The 16,375-nt window shown below is 44.9% G+C and overlaps 2 protein-coding genes across 2 annotated transcripts; one reads left to right on the plus strand and one right to left on the minus strand.

Moving 5' to 3' along the window:
- Positions 1 to 282: 282 nt before the first annotated feature.
- On the plus strand, positions 283 to 2,659 carry LOC100835220 (probable membrane-associated kinase regulator 1). Its single transcript, XM_003568489.4, has one exon. It carries the CDS (start codon positions 504 to 506, stop codon positions 1,677 to 1,679), a length of 1,176 nt encoding a protein of 391 aa, XP_003568537.1. The 5' UTR covers positions 283 to 503; the 3' UTR covers positions 1,680 to 2,659.
- A 7,907-nt stretch (positions 2,660 to 10,566) lies between these two features.
- LOC100837063 (RNA polymerase II C-terminal domain phosphatase-like 4) lies at positions 10,567 to 16,122 on the minus strand. The gene is made up of 8 exons (XM_010233146.3): positions 15,790 to 16,122; positions 15,100 to 15,173; positions 14,076 to 14,206; positions 13,691 to 13,871; positions 12,126 to 12,415; positions 11,625 to 11,813; positions 11,469 to 11,506; positions 10,567 to 11,052 (listed from the first exon to the last, which is right to left on the minus strand). The coding sequence occupies exons 1-7, from the start codon at positions 15,999 to 16,001 to the stop codon at positions 11,474 to 11,476; spliced, it is 1,110 nt and encodes a 369-aa protein (XP_010231448.1). The 5' UTR covers positions 16,002 to 16,122; the 3' UTR covers positions 10,567 to 11,052; positions 11,469 to 11,473.
- Between the last annotated feature and the right edge of the window lie 253 nt (positions 16,123 to 16,375).

Genomic DNA, 16,375 nt, shown 5'->3' on the forward strand with positions numbered 1-16,375 from the left:
CGCGGCAATGCCCACGGTTTTTACCACCAACTGCAATTTAATATATTCGTAAGGGTATAAATGTTGGTCCACATGAACTCAATTTGATACCTTGCCTAGGCTTATTTGAAACGCACAATTTTGCCGGTATTTCAACTGAACTTCAGAAGAAACAGTTCTGTTGTCGGCAGGGATTTGACAAGACAAAGGAACAACCCCGCGTTCCAAACAGGTTTTGAGAAGCCATTCGATCAGTACAAGCGATCCAACGGCTGGGGAGACTGGAGGGCAGGCATCCTACCACGTGACCCGTCCTGGGTCCCGGGCCTCCCGGCATCTTTCTCAAACACAAAGACACGATAAAGTCGTCAGACTCGTAAAAGTTCTAACTTTTCTTCCTCCCCAATCTCTTCCACCTCGCGATGCTGGCCGCCCCCACCACCTCTCCCCTGCTCTCCTCCCGCGACGCCGCCATGGACGTTCCCTTCGCATAGCACAGCACAGCACAGAAGAGACCGCGAACCATGGGTCGGTCGAGAGCCAAGGACGGGGCCGTGAAGTCATCCTTCCCGTCGCCGGCGTCGTCGTCCTCGGCGTCGTCGTCGGAGTTCGAGTTCACGGTGACGCAGTCCCCTGCGTCGAAGCAGCGGTCGGCGGCGCAGCTGTGCCCTGCCGACGACCTGTTCTACAAGGGCCAGCTCCTGCCGCTGCACCTCTCCCCGCGCATCTCCATGGTGCGCACGCTGCTGCTCGCCTCGGCGTCCACCTCCTCCGCCTCAGCCTCCGACTCCACCTCCCGCGACTCCAACGGCAGCACCTCCTCCTCCTTCTCCGCCGACTGCGCCTCCGCCGACGACCTCCTCCTGCTCCCGGACTCCGCCCCCTCCTCCTCCCGCCCCAGCTCCGCCGCCGCCGACGTCGACGGCCGCCACTTCAACCACCACCTGCTCCGGGGAACTTCCGACGCCGCCGCCGCCTCGTTCCCTCCGGCTGCCTCCAGGCGTAGCGGCAAGCAGTACCTCTCGTCCTTCGCCACACGCTTCTCCTCCGTCTTCCTCCACCGCGGCGGCGCGCCGGCACCGGCGTCGGGGAAGAAGCCGTCTTCCTCCAACAAGTCGCTCGCCAAGGAGGTGATCAAGAAGTACGCCAAGAAGGTGAAGCCGCTGTACGAGAAGCTGTCCCAGATCCCCAAGAACCAGAGCAGCCACCCGCCGCAGCCGCAGCCCCAGCAGCAGGGGTTCAAGAAGCCGTTCAGTTTCTCGATCCGGAAAAAGCGGGGCGACGAGGACCACGCGGCGCTCGTGACCCCGTCAATGGCGGCGGATCAGGCGGGCGGCGGCAACGGCAAGTACGCGCACTCCAACTCCTTCTCCGGGAACCTCCGGTTCCCGCGGCAGAAGCGGTGCGCCGCGAGCTGCCCCTCGTCCATGCGCTCCTCGCCTAACCACTCCGGGCTGCTCTCCTTCGGCGGCGCCGGCGGCGTCGGCTTCCCCGACGTGCCGGCCGCCGCCGCGGCGGCCATGGCGGGCGGCATTGCTGGCGGCAGGCCCGCCGTGTCGCTGTCGACGGCGTCGTCGTCGTCGATGGAGGAGCTCCAGAGCGCCATCGAGGGCGCCATCGCGCACTGCAAGTACTCAATGGGTGGCGTCGTCTCCCTGTGCCCGCGCAAGGGGGCGGCCGGCGAAATCTGCGCCTTCTGAGCGCGAGTGCCCTAGGATTCGTGCCAAGTAAGGCTTAGTATCTGTTAATTTTGGCCGTTTAGTTTTGTGTCCTCCGTAATTTGCAACCTTTTGGTAAGACTTTATGATGATGTTGGTAAATAAGGGTAGGTTCGAAGGGGTAAAATGATACTTCCAGACTTGGATGTCTTGTCTTCCGGAGTTTGAAGTTTGCATCGGCGTCCTCCAAACATTTCTTCTAAACACGTCAACCCCATCTAAGAAGAATAAAAGTGGCAAGAAATGTATTAAGATGATGTGGCTATTAGGTAAATCCATGAATCATAGAGAACCTCAACTCAGATTATTTTTTTGGAGGATTCAAATGCTTGTCAACTTTGGGTATATATTTTGGCTGTGACATGGGCTTTCCTGAAATGTGCCCATCAAAATGGCTTTGAGAAGTAACGGGTTGCTAGAATTCTAAGGCCTTTTTGATTTGTAGGATTGGAAAAATACGTGAATATGAAAAATGAAGGATCGGTATGTCATGTTCACTTGAATCCTATATAATTTTGTTTCCCCCAAAATTTGTTTGATTGCACCAAAAGAATTCTACCAAGTTGGAGTGGATGAAAAATTTCATGCTCCTTTGGAAAAAAAATTATAGGATTCAATCCTACAAATCAAATGACCAATATAGGAAAAAAATCCTAAGAATTTCAACCCTACAAAATTCCTATGAACATCATTTGAATCAAAAGAGGCCCTATCCCTGCAAGTAGTGTGAATCTGCCAAACAAAATTGTAGTGGAGGGTGTCGATGCAAACTTCATTCCCTGGAGAAATGATGTGCAAATTAAGTTGCTTAGTGAATTAGACCGAGATTCCGTTCACTGGGATTTTGGGACAATGATATGATGTTGCTGTCTGAGCTAGTGATGTCAAATTTTGTGTTGTAATCATGTCTCAAGACAAATGTTTATTGAGCTAATCCTAATATAGTCTGGTTTCTCGCTTCAGTTTTGGCGCACTGTTTGATTGTTATTCATATTTTGTTCTCCACAAAACATAACTATATTAGCTAAACATGAACATAAACTTTTTTTGGTTATTTTTGGCAAGGCTTTAATTTGTGTTTACACTGCAACTTTGGCACTTTGCTTAGTTTACAAAGTTATACGGGCTAGACAATAAGCCACTTATTAACGAATCCTAAGACTTTTGGTCTGCTGCTCATCAACGTGCAGCTAATTAACGAGTCAATTAGGGGTATTTAATTGCTAGCAAATCCTACATTAGGTAGTTCCTCGTGGAAGTGGATCGGAACAGGCGGCGCAAGAAGTTAAAGGCAGCTGCAACGATTGCTTGCGCACTCTGCAGCTAGATCTGGCTCGGGGTACGTATATACGTGTCGTTACACATGGCACATGCTAGGTAGCTAATAAAGTCAGATCTTAGCTCAGATTAGACATGGCATGTTTGACTGTCTGTTTAAGCTGCTGAAATATCTAGGGCTGGAATATGTCGAGCGGTCACTCAACAACCAGGACGATATATATACATCGATCGAGCCATGATTAATTTTCTTGCCTGCCGACGTTGAAATCCTCTCATCATTGCATATGGAGTAGGATGAGAGTATGAGACGAGGAAGGCACGGGAGGTAGCTACTGTACATGAAAGGCCATGTTCGAAGCAATGTGCGATTCAAGCCTCAGTGATTAGATGTACTCCGTACTACTCTGTGATTAGCTGGACCAGCCAGTGGTGATTAAACTGTCTAATTAGTTCTGATGGAATTTAAAAAATAAATTAGTTCTGATGGTAGTAGGGATTTAACTACGGATGAACATTGGTATCGCTGAGTAAAACCATGTTGTGGTAGGCAGCGTGAGGCAGAGAGATTCCTGCCGCGTGTGGATCGAGACGCAGCTGCCGAGGCCGGCGAGCTGCCACATGCAAAGGCGGGTGGGCTTGGCTGTCGACTGTTGCCCAAAGGACGTAGGGGGAATAGTTAAAAGGCCTGGATAGTTAATGCATACTGTTTAGATGCATGTTGACATTTCAACAGTTTTATTGGGGCGAGCAACGTACCGAGAACGACCGGTCAACATTGAATGCGGCGCAAGGAACCATTGAGATTTGCCGTGCAAGGAAACACGACTGTGCGACGCCAACACAGACGAGACTTGTTTGCTCTACGGAGTACGTTCATTTCATCATTTGGGACCGGCCATTGAACTCCACTGCCCAAGGATGACTTGACGCTGCATGCAAAGGAGCCTTTTTATGTGGAAGTGCGCGCGTGCGTGTTGATGCGCTTCAACGGGCAGGAGCAACTTTTTATGTGGAAGTGCGTGCAGACATTTAGCGTGCATGCAAACGCGTTACGTGTTTCGAAAAGTGCAAATCCTTTCTCTCTGAAACAAACCTTTCGCGAACGGAAGGAGTTTTTTGTTTTCTTTTGGCAATCTTCCTCCTGGTCTCTTTGCTGTCAGAAAACATAGGCGCCTGCATAAAGCTAGTTACAGTAAACTAGTAACACGAAAAGTTACTTGTCTATGTTACTATTTCAATGGTAAAAAATAACATATTTGTCATAACATAGAAATCTTCTCATGTATTAACTTATAAAGCCATCGTATCTTGAAAAATGTGATGTGATGGTAATATATCTAGTTACCAAAAACCATCTCTACTCACTTATAACATGACACGGTCTTTTCATCCAGGTCATTGTGGAATGTGGACACTTTTGACTTCATCTACATGCTTTGTTTTTGTCTTACTATAGCCGAGTAAACAAAACTCTAAAAGATACTACGTTAGGCCAATTCCAGCCAGGCGACCCATTTGACCCGGTTGCGTCCGTTCAGGCCAAACCGGACCAAAACGCGGCCTAGTGGGGCGACCCATTTGCGCACGGTCCGTTTTCGGTCTGTGGAGATGCATTCCGGGTGCAAATCTGCCCTGGATTTGCATCCCCACGGACTGAGAAACAGAGCGCCGCTCGGTCCGTCCACCCGTCCATGGTCAAACCTTTTCGCCTTTCGGCCCCACTTGGCAGCGACCACGAGCCCCCGTCCCGGTCATATTAAATGGGGACATGCCCCATCCTCATCCCCACCCCCACTTCGCCGCCGACCACCAAAACCCTAGCCCCATCCCCCGAGCTCTTCACGGACCACCGTCCTCGCCGGAAGCAAGCAATGGCGCCCAAGAAGCTGTGGCTGCTGGCGAAGCACGACCACAAGGCGGGCTCGTCCTTGGGGGCGCGCCCTCGGCACCGCCTGGCGCCGACGACGACATTCCGCGTCTCGTTGCCGGGGGGGGGGGGGGGGAGGGCACTGGCCGCCAGTACGTCGACATGCGTACGGCGGAGCACTTTTGAGAGCACAGCATCCCCGTGCTGTGGTCCGACATCCACCTGCCACACGGGTGGCATCTGATATGACGCCCATCCCGGCGAGCACCGCTGCGCCGATCTCCTTGAGGACTTTCGCGACGACCCGATGCACGTGGAGGACTCCCCTACTGGACCTCCGTCATCGGGCCTACTTTGCCGGCGTCGGCCCAGCGAGGCGCCCCTGTGAAGGCCTGAATTCTGAATGTGCCAGTGAAGAACAACGACATAGGGAGCCGGCGGCCTGCCCGAGTGCCTCGAGCCCTCGAGGAGGTCCCAACGCTTGTTGCCTTGTTTTTTTTTTTCAAACCGAGGGCATTCCCTCCGGTTTCATTAAAGGAAACCATCTGTCTCTTAATACAACTTAAAGAAATTGCATCAAAACGAACATTTAGAAACAAAAGCAGCGAGCTACTCTCGGCCTCTTTCGCTCTGTAATTCTTAGATGGCAACAACAGCTACCACCCTTCACACACCCTAACCTGACACCATCTTGATAGTGCAGGACGAAGTTCAAACACTTGCACGCAGAAACCTCCACACAACATGAAGCACAGCATGTCAGCCGGAGAGTAACTGCTGCCCACCCTTGCGCTCAATTAAAGGCTTCAACCGAGACTTGCCACAGCTGGCGTGAGCAACTGCGAAGCAATTCCAGTGATGAAAAACCTCCGCCATGACTTGCCACAATCTCTTAGAACACTAGCAAAAAAGATCCAGGACAGCATGTTCCTGCAAGCCAGCCCCTAAGTCAAACAAAAAGAGCAAACAACAAATAACACATATGAAAGCTCATTTGGCCAATTGTTACGAAAGCACGCATCATGGCGACTCTTCCACAAAGTCCAGATGATAACTTCCAGCCTCACAAGAACTAGGTTTGTCTCCCCTTTGTTAAATTGCAAGAGCCGCATATCCAGAAACTCTTGAACATAGCAAGGAAACAGGAGAACACAAAGCTACAATGAACATCATTCCACATAAAATGCACCAAAGAGCAAGTAAAAGTCAGATGATCCATGCTTTCTTCCTTAGAGCAAAAAAGACAATGATCATCACCCTTTCCCCCTCAAGCTTTCTTAACACAACTCTGGTCCGAATGCTATATTTACTAACTACTAATTTAAAAGTTATACAGTCTTCCCTCTGAGTTAGTCAAACTTGAATCGCCCTCCAGACAACAGAATAAACTCTATGAAACATCTACAAATAATACCGAAAGTAAGAAGAAACAGAGTAGGAAAATATTATCTAGAGGCATGCATCCTAAGCGATTATCTTCCCAAATCTGATCTTTCCAATCCTATCAAACATATACAGCAACTAAGGAAACCTAATTTCAATATGTTATAATTTCTTAAGGAGACAACAAAAGTTAAGATGCTAGTACTTTCTAACTCAGACATGCAAAGGAAATAGGTACCATTTTCATATGGCAGAATGACACAGCCTAAAGATTGAAGAAAGATCAAACCTCGTCACTTTCGCACAAACCACAACTAAACTAAACTAAGAACAATGACAAGAAAAATACCGAGCACAGTAGCAAGAGGAGGTACAGCGGCTTGACTCCCATCGAGACCAACCATGGAATCCAGGGAAGATCAAGACGACTCTACCACCCACCAACGAACAAGACTCTTCAAGTTCCCTAGCGGGATGAAGGCGCTGGAGAACAAACAAACAAACGATGCCTCAAGAACAAGGCCTATAGATGAAGGCGCGCGAGGCTGTTCTAGCTTTTACCCGTTTGTTTCTGTGCGCCCCATCAGTCCCAACAAACAAACGATGCCTCAAGAACAAGGCGGCAAGGCGCAAGAAGAACGATGGTCCGTTTGACGTCAAGATGGAGCTTGCAGTTGCAGCATTGCCTTGGATCCACGTACGCAGCCGCGGGAACACCAATTATTGGGACGCCCAAATGGCGGTTGCGCGATCGCAGCGTGATATGGACATGGCCACCATTGATACAACCATTAGAACCATAATTCTTAGCGCATACGATAACATTTATAATCAGGTGAAGTCAAGTAGCATTAGTTTTCAATGTCATATGCATGAAGAGACAGAGCTACTATCTTGTTTCATTTTATTATGTAGGTACCTTGTAGAGTTATTCAAGTCAAAAGTGAAGATGAAGTGTGATAGCCTGCAAGGGAGATGCAAAGTGAAGCCCTCGAAGTGTACTTTCCAACAAATCAAACGGCACATGATTCGGAGCTTGCTACCGAAAGATACACATAATTCAAATTGAATCCGATTCGGGTCTGAGCTGTTAGGAGACCCGAATTTGTTTTAATTACCCAGGTCGCATCCGGACTCCAAATCAAGCAAATAAGTACTTGTTGGAAAGGTAATTACAAGACCTTTCCAACGGAGACCTTTCCAACGGATCTGGCCCCATCAAGAGATTCGACTCATGCTGACCGCGGCGGACAAAACAAGCTGACGGATCTGTTTTTATGTTTCCAAATGAGTTATAGTTTGTTAGGAAAGTTAGAAATACATTTGGATTTCGGCCTCCTCCTCAAGGTGGACGAAAATAGCTCTTCCTACTTCTTTATATACTCCATGTGTTCTCCTAAGGAGTCTTGGGTTTTGTTTAGTTAAAAGTTAGCCATCGCTACTATTTCGTGTAATCGCGTGTGTCGGTTAGACCAACTACTTTACCGCTTTCGGAACCCCAACTTATCGTCTCATTGAGGCATTGGTTTGATATAGTATATTCGCAATTTTAGATTGCATCTGCTATTTATCTTGTTCTTGCTTGTTCTTCGATTGTTTGCAGGAACAAAGATCTTCGTGGTCAGGTTGATGGTGCCCCCGCGTGATCAATAACCCTCTGGAGTTGGTATATCGATTGCTAAGGCGCTGGCTCTCAGGACGTAGTCGGATCGTCAACATCACCTCCTATCCATATCGAGAGTTATCAATCTCATCGAAAGATCGGGCCACTCCCACGGCCACATCACAGCGGCCCGAGATGTCGAAGTCGACATGTGCGGCTTGGAATTCAGAATCGGGAGCTCAGTTCTCCGAAAAGAAGAAAATTCATTCGGAGCAGGGTACTGTTGTGCTCACAGCTCACTGACAATGCATGAGCTAAACGATTTCTCATTTCTTGACGCACTCGCAACTGAGAAATGAGTACTAGAAGTTCTATTTTTGTTCTGTCAAATTTTTTTAAGTTTGATCAAGTTTATAAAAAATATACTAAGATCTACACTATTAAATAAATATACTATGAAAATATATACAATGACAGATTTAATATAACCAATTTGGACATTTTTACATGTTGGTAGATAATACCTCCGTCCCATATTAACTCAATTTTGTCTAAAAATGGATGTATCTATACACTAGTAAAATACGTCTAGATACATGTAATATTTCGGCACTTAATACGTGACATAGGGAGTATAAGTTTGAATTGGGACAAAACTAAGTGGCATCTTTTACCCATTGTTGTGGCATTTTTCTGAAAATTTTGCAGATTTGCAATGGCATTTTTCGAAAAAAAAAATACAATAGTATTTCTCGAATTTGCCGAAATCAAAATGGCATATATCAAATTAATCCTTTAAAATTCATTCATATATGAGACTAAATCCATGGCGATATTTTTTATGTAAAGGGTGACACCTTCATTAATTTAAAATATACCGATCATTATATATGATGTCTTAGACCAGCTCGAGAGCATCGGTTACCCATGCAACATCGAGTGCATCAGCCCTTTTTTCGGGCTAAAACACGCTCACAATACCTACCAACGTGAGTAAACGAAACAGAAGCAAATTGTGACAATTTGGTAATGAAGTTTACACTTGGAACGGTAGTGCTTTGCAATATACTCACTAGAGACATAAATTTTACCAAACCGCCTCAATATTAGACCGGCCCATTAGCCTCAACAACCTCCATTGTACCATCCCATTTCTTTAGACCTTCCTCTAATATTCAACCACACTTCATATACTTTTTCTCCTATGTTGCCATACACTTGTCCTTCGATTTCCTGTCATCACCCTATAGGTGATATCAAGTATGCCCTAGCTGCCATATGCCCATTCCTCATCCGCCCTGCCCTCTTCTATGTGGTGGCCAACGTCCTAGGACAAAATCACTGGTACCTCCTTGTCACTCATGCTTTCCACCCCTGAGATCTCGGGTCGATGCTTGTAGGTAGAGGGACTCCGATGAACTTTGAAGGTGTAGAGCCCCCCTCCGTTCTTTCATCCAAACCAATTCGAGGTTAGTTGAAAACTCATCTCAGATATAATTATGTCATCTATGATGGTGGCAAAAACGTTACCCATGCAGTTTGTTTGACCCGTTCTGAATAAGTGATCATGTACGTGCTAATGTATATGTGACTGTGAGCCTGGTTGAAATACAATGCTGCATTCTGGAGGGTATTGTATGTATGTGTAAAATTTAAGATGTGACCTACAGATAAAAACAATTTGTGGATTTATAATACTAGCAAATAACACTCTTTGTTTTGCTCACAAATAAATATTTCTGAATGAAAATCCGTATGTTGGTAGATATATTTATATGTGCATGTATTATTTGTTTAAAACTTTTAGAAACTTATAAATAAGATTATCAATTTAAATAAATTTTGGCTTCAAAGAGGCCGAGCTCCAAAGGAGTTTTTCCTTGTGACGTACTCCTACACTACGATACTAATCCGTCCTATGGTCCTCATGGGCTCCAAATCTGCTAATGGTATGGGCGGATCCAGCTTATCGCTTGTGGGGGCCAATGCCCCACTTAATTTTGATAAACCAATATAAATGTTAGATTTTCACCATTGTTACCCCCACTAAGAATGTCCAAGGTCCTCTCTTAACTTTTTTCTTGGTTCCGCCCGTGGAGAGGCCCTACTAATCCGTCCTCCTATGATCTTACTCACGAGAGTATGATCAATCTAGAACGCAGGCGTAAATGTAGGATCGAGCCGTAGGAATGTAGGATCCCATGCCCGTTCGTTCATGCATCCGTTCGCCTTGGTCACCACGTCGGTCGCGGTTTACCACATGCGTCAAACAACACCGAGATGCGCTCTCGCGGCCGCATGGGCCGGTGAGCGGGCCGGCGCCGGGCACCCGTTGCGCGTCCGGGCCTCGTTGCTGGGAACTCGCAAAGTTTGTGGAGGTCCACATGCCGATCGGTGGCGGACAGGAGGGAACAACTGACAGGCAGAGATCATGTGGGACCATTCCGACCTTTCCTGTGCAAGAAAAGTCACTTTGCTTTGGACTCGCGTTTCTGCGGCTCTGTTTGATCGATCTGCACTCTATCGCTGAGTCGTCCATGTATTGATTTCCAGGTGGTGCCGTCGCGCTGGGTAATCTGGCTTGGTTTTGTCAGGCAGAAATCTATTGTCTTGGTGGGATGTGGCCTGAGCCTGACGTGGAGTTCAGGCCGGGAGTTCCGGGCTTCGGCAGGCGAGCCGTGAGGTGACACGGATGGAGAAGCGCATCCTTGTCCGCAAGTGTTTATACTACGGAGTAGTTGATAACAAGTTCCGAAGCTGCCAGTGATTCATGATAAGGGTCGTCTGAGTCTCTGAACAGGAGTAGTACGTCAGGAACACGCTTAGGAACCTATCGTTAATCAACTGCTCGAACTCTACGAGTCGGTTCGATTGGTAGCGGCAACATCATTTTCTGCAACGTTTTCCTTTCCCTTCTCCTTCCGGCCAGCTACAGGAAAATCTTCCTCCGGCTGACGGCGCCAACGATAGTTGGAGGCCTCAATCCAGCGTGGGTGGAGCAAAAACTTCTTGTTTTCAACAGCCCAGCGAGCCTTCTCTGTTCCAACATCCACAGCGACAACATGGGTGACCGTGGAATCCACGTGTGCACAGCAAGAGGCACCCAACTTCTCGGCCATCTTCCAGATTATCTGATCCTGTGGGCAAGAATTGGACGGGAACACCCGACTGAAGACTAATTTGCAGCCCTGCAGTACTTCCTGTCGCACCCTCTTGATTACCTACAAAGGGGATATGTAAGCATAGGAAACAGAGAGTCATGCGCAAGATCTATAAACGATGAGTGCATGTATATTAGAGGCTCTAGTTAGAAACCTGCAACCCATAGTTATTATTTTAATAAATACCTAATTAAGCAAATGCATTTGCTACTAAATAGTACTCCACATACCATTAAACTAGTGCGATATTTGAGTACTGTTTTTCATCGTTTTCAACACCTCCTGATCTCTATCAAAAGCATATTTACTAGTGATATTTGAGTAAGATTGTCCACATACCATTAAACTACGATAGAAATCAATACAGGGCAAAGAAAAATGCTTCAGATATAGATACATGGATAATTGTTAAACTCTGGGAGAATGGGAACATAACATATATAACTTGCAGGGTTGTTGTAAGTCTGGGGGCCTACCTGTTTTACGTTCGTGAAGAAAGAGCGGTCTCAACACCCTACAGAAGAGGTAGTATGGGAACAGATGATTAGATCTCAAAAACATCCCTGCTTATCAGAGTAGAAAGCACCATGATACTGTGATAAAAAGGTGTATGTAAATAACCAATAACCAACCGAGTCAAAGAAAATTGTGTGTATGCGCTTCAGGACATCTAAAATGGTAGACAAAGCACCATCACTCTCCCTTTCATCTACCATCAACTCTGACAAAGATCTGACACTAAAACCAAATTGGCGACAGCTCGAAGCAAAATAATGATATCTTTCCATTAGAATCAGGTTTTCTTTATGCTTCTGCCAGACCTGGAAAAAGTAATACCACTTAGGCTAGGTATGAAAGATCAATAATAAACTAAAACAGGAAACATCATGCAAACCCAGGGATCAAAAAAGGGTGCCTGGATATCAGATAATTATTACTATGCTCATAACTGACGACGAATGCTTATATCATAAAGTCTTTGGGTTGAGCCAAATATAGAAACATCACTGCTCAGGAAAGTTTATAGTAAAATGCATAAAACTTAGCTCGAGCAATGAACTACGATCAATAATATCATGAATGAAAATAGCAACATACTGGATGAGTATCAATCACCAAACAGAAGTACTTACATCCTCGGTGTCATCAAGAATCACTGCAATACTTTCAGCTCCAAGAACCACATCAAGACCTTTCTGGTGTCGCTGAGTGCAATCAGAGTTTGAAATCACTTTTGAACCAAAATAGACATTACCAGGGTCAAGAAGCTTTGCTACTTCAATTGAATAAGCCTTGTCACCCATGGTGTAGATATACATCTCAAACATATTGCTTGCTTCTTTTAGAAATCTACGGACAAAGGGTCTCAACTTCGTAAGCATGTGCATTCTTTCTAATGTGAACAAGCTTCTGTCCGGATCGTCTGCATTTAGGGCATGTTAGTGGTTAACTGCAACTGTAGTTATATAGTGGATAAGCAACAAAGTTTTCAGTGAGGATGAAAGCCAAAATAAGTTGAGGTGGAAGAAAATAATCATATGAAATGGAAGTTTGGCATACTGTTATTCAAGACTGCTACTTCCGCCCTATAAAAGATATTTAAATTTATCAGTATGCACTGTCGACATCAATGAGAACAACTGGAATGTTGACTGATAGGTCATAGAAATACTAACTGGCACAAATTGCCTGAACCAACTAACTTTATCAAAACTGTCATCCTGGAAAATGTTAACATCTAAGCAAAAACATATACTCCCTCCGTCCAACAAAAGATGTCTCAAGTTTGTCAAAATTTGGATGTATCTAGACATGACTTAGTGTATAGATACATTCAAATTTGATCAAAGTTGAGACATCCTTTGTTGGACGGAGGGAGTACAATGAAATCTAAACAGAGAGAATCACATGAACAGTGACAGCCACCTTTTATTTTTATGGCGACAATCTACTTGCTGACATAATGTTTTTTTTCCAAAATCATACAAATTCTTGTTCGAAACATAAGAACATATGCTCTTTTTTGCCATTCTATCCAAGAAGCAACCTGACAACTCATTTCTATCGTTTTACTCATAAACATCTGAGTTGGTGGCAGTCCATTCACCATCGCCGAGATTACCTCTTAAGCTAACAGAAACTCCATTACTGCAATTATCATACATGTATCACCGCCTTTTAATTATTTGATTTAATTGATGTATTTTTTAGATGATTTTTTATTTTGCACAGGGTTAAGGACTGGTGGCACAGGCATATAAATAACTCATGCGGTAAAAAATCTTCCGTAGAAACAAACGAGCATGTAACTAGTCAAACATAAGATGTCAGTGCATATTGCTAGTTTGCACTGTATTGAAAGTAGTTGACAACGAATATACTACTCACTCCTGCCTATATTACTTGTCTAAAATTGCCCAAATATGGATGTATCTATGTTTAAAAAGCGTCTAGATACATGTCATATTTCGACAAGTAATATGGGTCGGAGGGAGTACGTTTATTTCCTGCGGAATTTAAAGAATTTCAAATATATTGGATAGCCAAAACTGAAAAGAGCTGATTCACACATAGCATAGTCACTCACCCATCTATTTTGGATGTGAAGTAGTGTCTGCATGTTCATGGTCATAAATATCACATTTTGTAGAGAAATAGCTAAAAGTTCTCAAAACTTAAACAAAAAAAACCAACTTACCTTTTAATGCAGCAGTTTGAATTCCCAGGTCCATCTCAGCAGCAGAAATATCATGGAGTCTGGTTGAGTTAATCAGTGTATGATCCAAGTCTAAAATAAGTACCAGTTTTCTTTCACGCAGCAGCTTCTTCAAATCAGATCCACGTAGCCTTTCAATTTCTGAAGTACCTAGCCTCAGACCCTGCATTTAAATAGTTCTTCTAAACCCAAGAGAACACTATGGAAGGTACTTTGCTAACAGAAATATAATTTCTAAGATCTCAGAATGCAACAGACAAACAATGCTAACATCGTCCCAGAAAATGGGTGATTTGATCAAGGTAAATAAAATAAAGAAATACTGTTGCACCTCTCATGTTTGCACAGAGGTCACAGGTCTATGTACCTCGTGGATGTAACCACAAGCAACTCCTGGAACATCTTCTTCGTCTTGTATTTTCCCACATTTAATGCAAAGTCCACGAAGAAAACCAGGATGTGGAGGACATATCTTGATTTCAGCATCTTTAAATGAACCTGTTACAACATATATTCAGTAACACAACATATCACCTACAATATTCTTAAGGGATCTTTGGGGATATTTTCAAAAGGCAACAGAAGAAGACATAGTAGATTTTTAGGCAACTGGGAAATTTGTCGTAAGCGAATTCGGAAACCCACATGAAATAAATATGGTCAGTATTACGTACATAGAGAATTACAGATACAGGTTCTAAATAAAAAGGCAAGCACGTGTCCATTTGCTCCTATGTCCTTTTACAACATTGTTAGCACCGCGTTTTGCAGCTCTATACATTGTATGAACAAGGATTGCAAAATTTTCCTATCAACCCAAATAGCCATTGCATTTTCTATGCGCCAAATGAAGGTAAGAATTTAAATAGGCATTTAGCATAATCAGAACTCAAAACCAACATTCCAACACAATGTTTCCCTCACAAGTAGCAAAATAAGTAGCTTTTAGTTAAATTTATCGGTTAGCTTGTACACTCAAGTTTTTTTTTTTTTTTGGTTTCAAACTTCAACCCAAATTTAAATGTGCATTACTGCAATGCATCCCGTGGACAGAATCAATGGTAATAAGATATAAGACAAGATAAATGTCAAACAATTATTCATAACGAACTAAAGAATGAATGCACGATCTGCATATCATACAGAATGGTATGATAAATTAGAAAAGTCAGTTGGGGGCTGAAAGCCTGAGATCACATAAGTCTTTACAGATCAGACACCCACAGAATTCAATGATAATAATCATATATCCCACATGGCAATTTTGTCTGGAAACTTGTAATTGGAAACATGACCGCATATGAAAACAAAATATGAAACACAACTGTACACAATCATGCATCACTGAGCTGCTAAACCTGAGATTTGCAAAACGAGACTAACAAGCATACCGATGGCATCTTCATCAGGCCTCATTGCTGTTCCTCGATCTTGGTGTTGCTCCTCCACTCTACGCCTTTTGGTACTGCATATACAGTTGAAAGCCGTCAGATTTCACATCACAAAATCAACAAATTAAATCATCATGAGTTCTTTCTGAACACAACATCACCCCATATTTTCCCCTTCCCTTCATTGACAACTACACAAAATTGAAATATTAGTGCATCTGAATCATTTGATGCAGCAATTTTCTGGATGAATGAATTTTTGCGCGCCCTTACAATCCCACCCCATCACATTCTTCATTCAACAAATTTATGTGAATCAATAATCGAACACATTTCGGAATCAGGATAAAAGTTAACATAAGACTAATTGACAACCCTAACTTCAAGGGTTACCTGGGCCTGTTTGGATGATTACAGGTGAGCGAACTTTTTTCCCCATTAAGCAATACAAAATCCAGTGTGCAAATGGTATTCATCTAATAGAATCCACCAGACACCACATTGTAAGCAGAACCGAAAAACCCTCTCAAGCATCTAGCGGACCAACTACGATAAAACCGATCGAACTAATTGCTGCATCGAAGCCGCCATTCAAAATTAGGAGAGCGCGGAATACAAGCTCCTGATCGCACAGCCGAAGCTGCCGGGCCAAACGATTTTGTTCGAACTGGAGGGAGCGAATGCGCGCACCTGCCCTGCTCTACGGTGTCTACTTCGACCACAACGTCCTCCTCCTCCTCTTCGTCGTCGTCGTCGCTGGTGGCTGACGCGGAGGTGTCGGCAGGGGAGGCGGAGTCGGCGTCAGAGTCGAACTCGAGCTCCGCATCTAGGAGGGCAGAGAAATCGTCGCTGCCGCTCAAGGACGACATAGACGGCGACGGTGACTCGGCGGCGAGGCTCATGATCGAGGCCGCGAGTTTGAGGGCAAGGGCGACGGACGGGGGTGGGGAGCAATTTGGGTGGGCCGTGGGTTGAAGCAGACGCGAGGACTTGTAAGATGGGAACTCGCGGAGTCGGCAACTCGGCATCAGGCCGGAACGCCGGTTTCTTCGGGTGACAATATATTGGAAGCAGGGGTGGGCATAAAAACCGAGAAACCGAAACCGATCACCGAAGAACCGAAAACCGAAGCCGAAGAACCGAAAACCGAAGCCGATTGGATCGAAACCGAAGAACCGTTTAAAACTTCGGTCAGAAAACTCAAAGAACCGAAGTTTGTTTGGTTAATTCGGTCTCTTGCCTCGGTTAACCGAAAAAACCCGAAGAATCGGAGTTC

This window comes from Brachypodium distachyon, chromosome 2, assembly GCF_000005505.3.
Source record: "Brachypodium distachyon strain Bd21 chromosome 2, Brachypodium_distachyon_v3.0, whole genome shotgun sequence".
In the NCBI taxonomy this organism is placed as follows: domain Eukaryota; kingdom Viridiplantae; phylum Streptophyta; class Magnoliopsida; order Poales; family Poaceae; genus Brachypodium; species Brachypodium distachyon.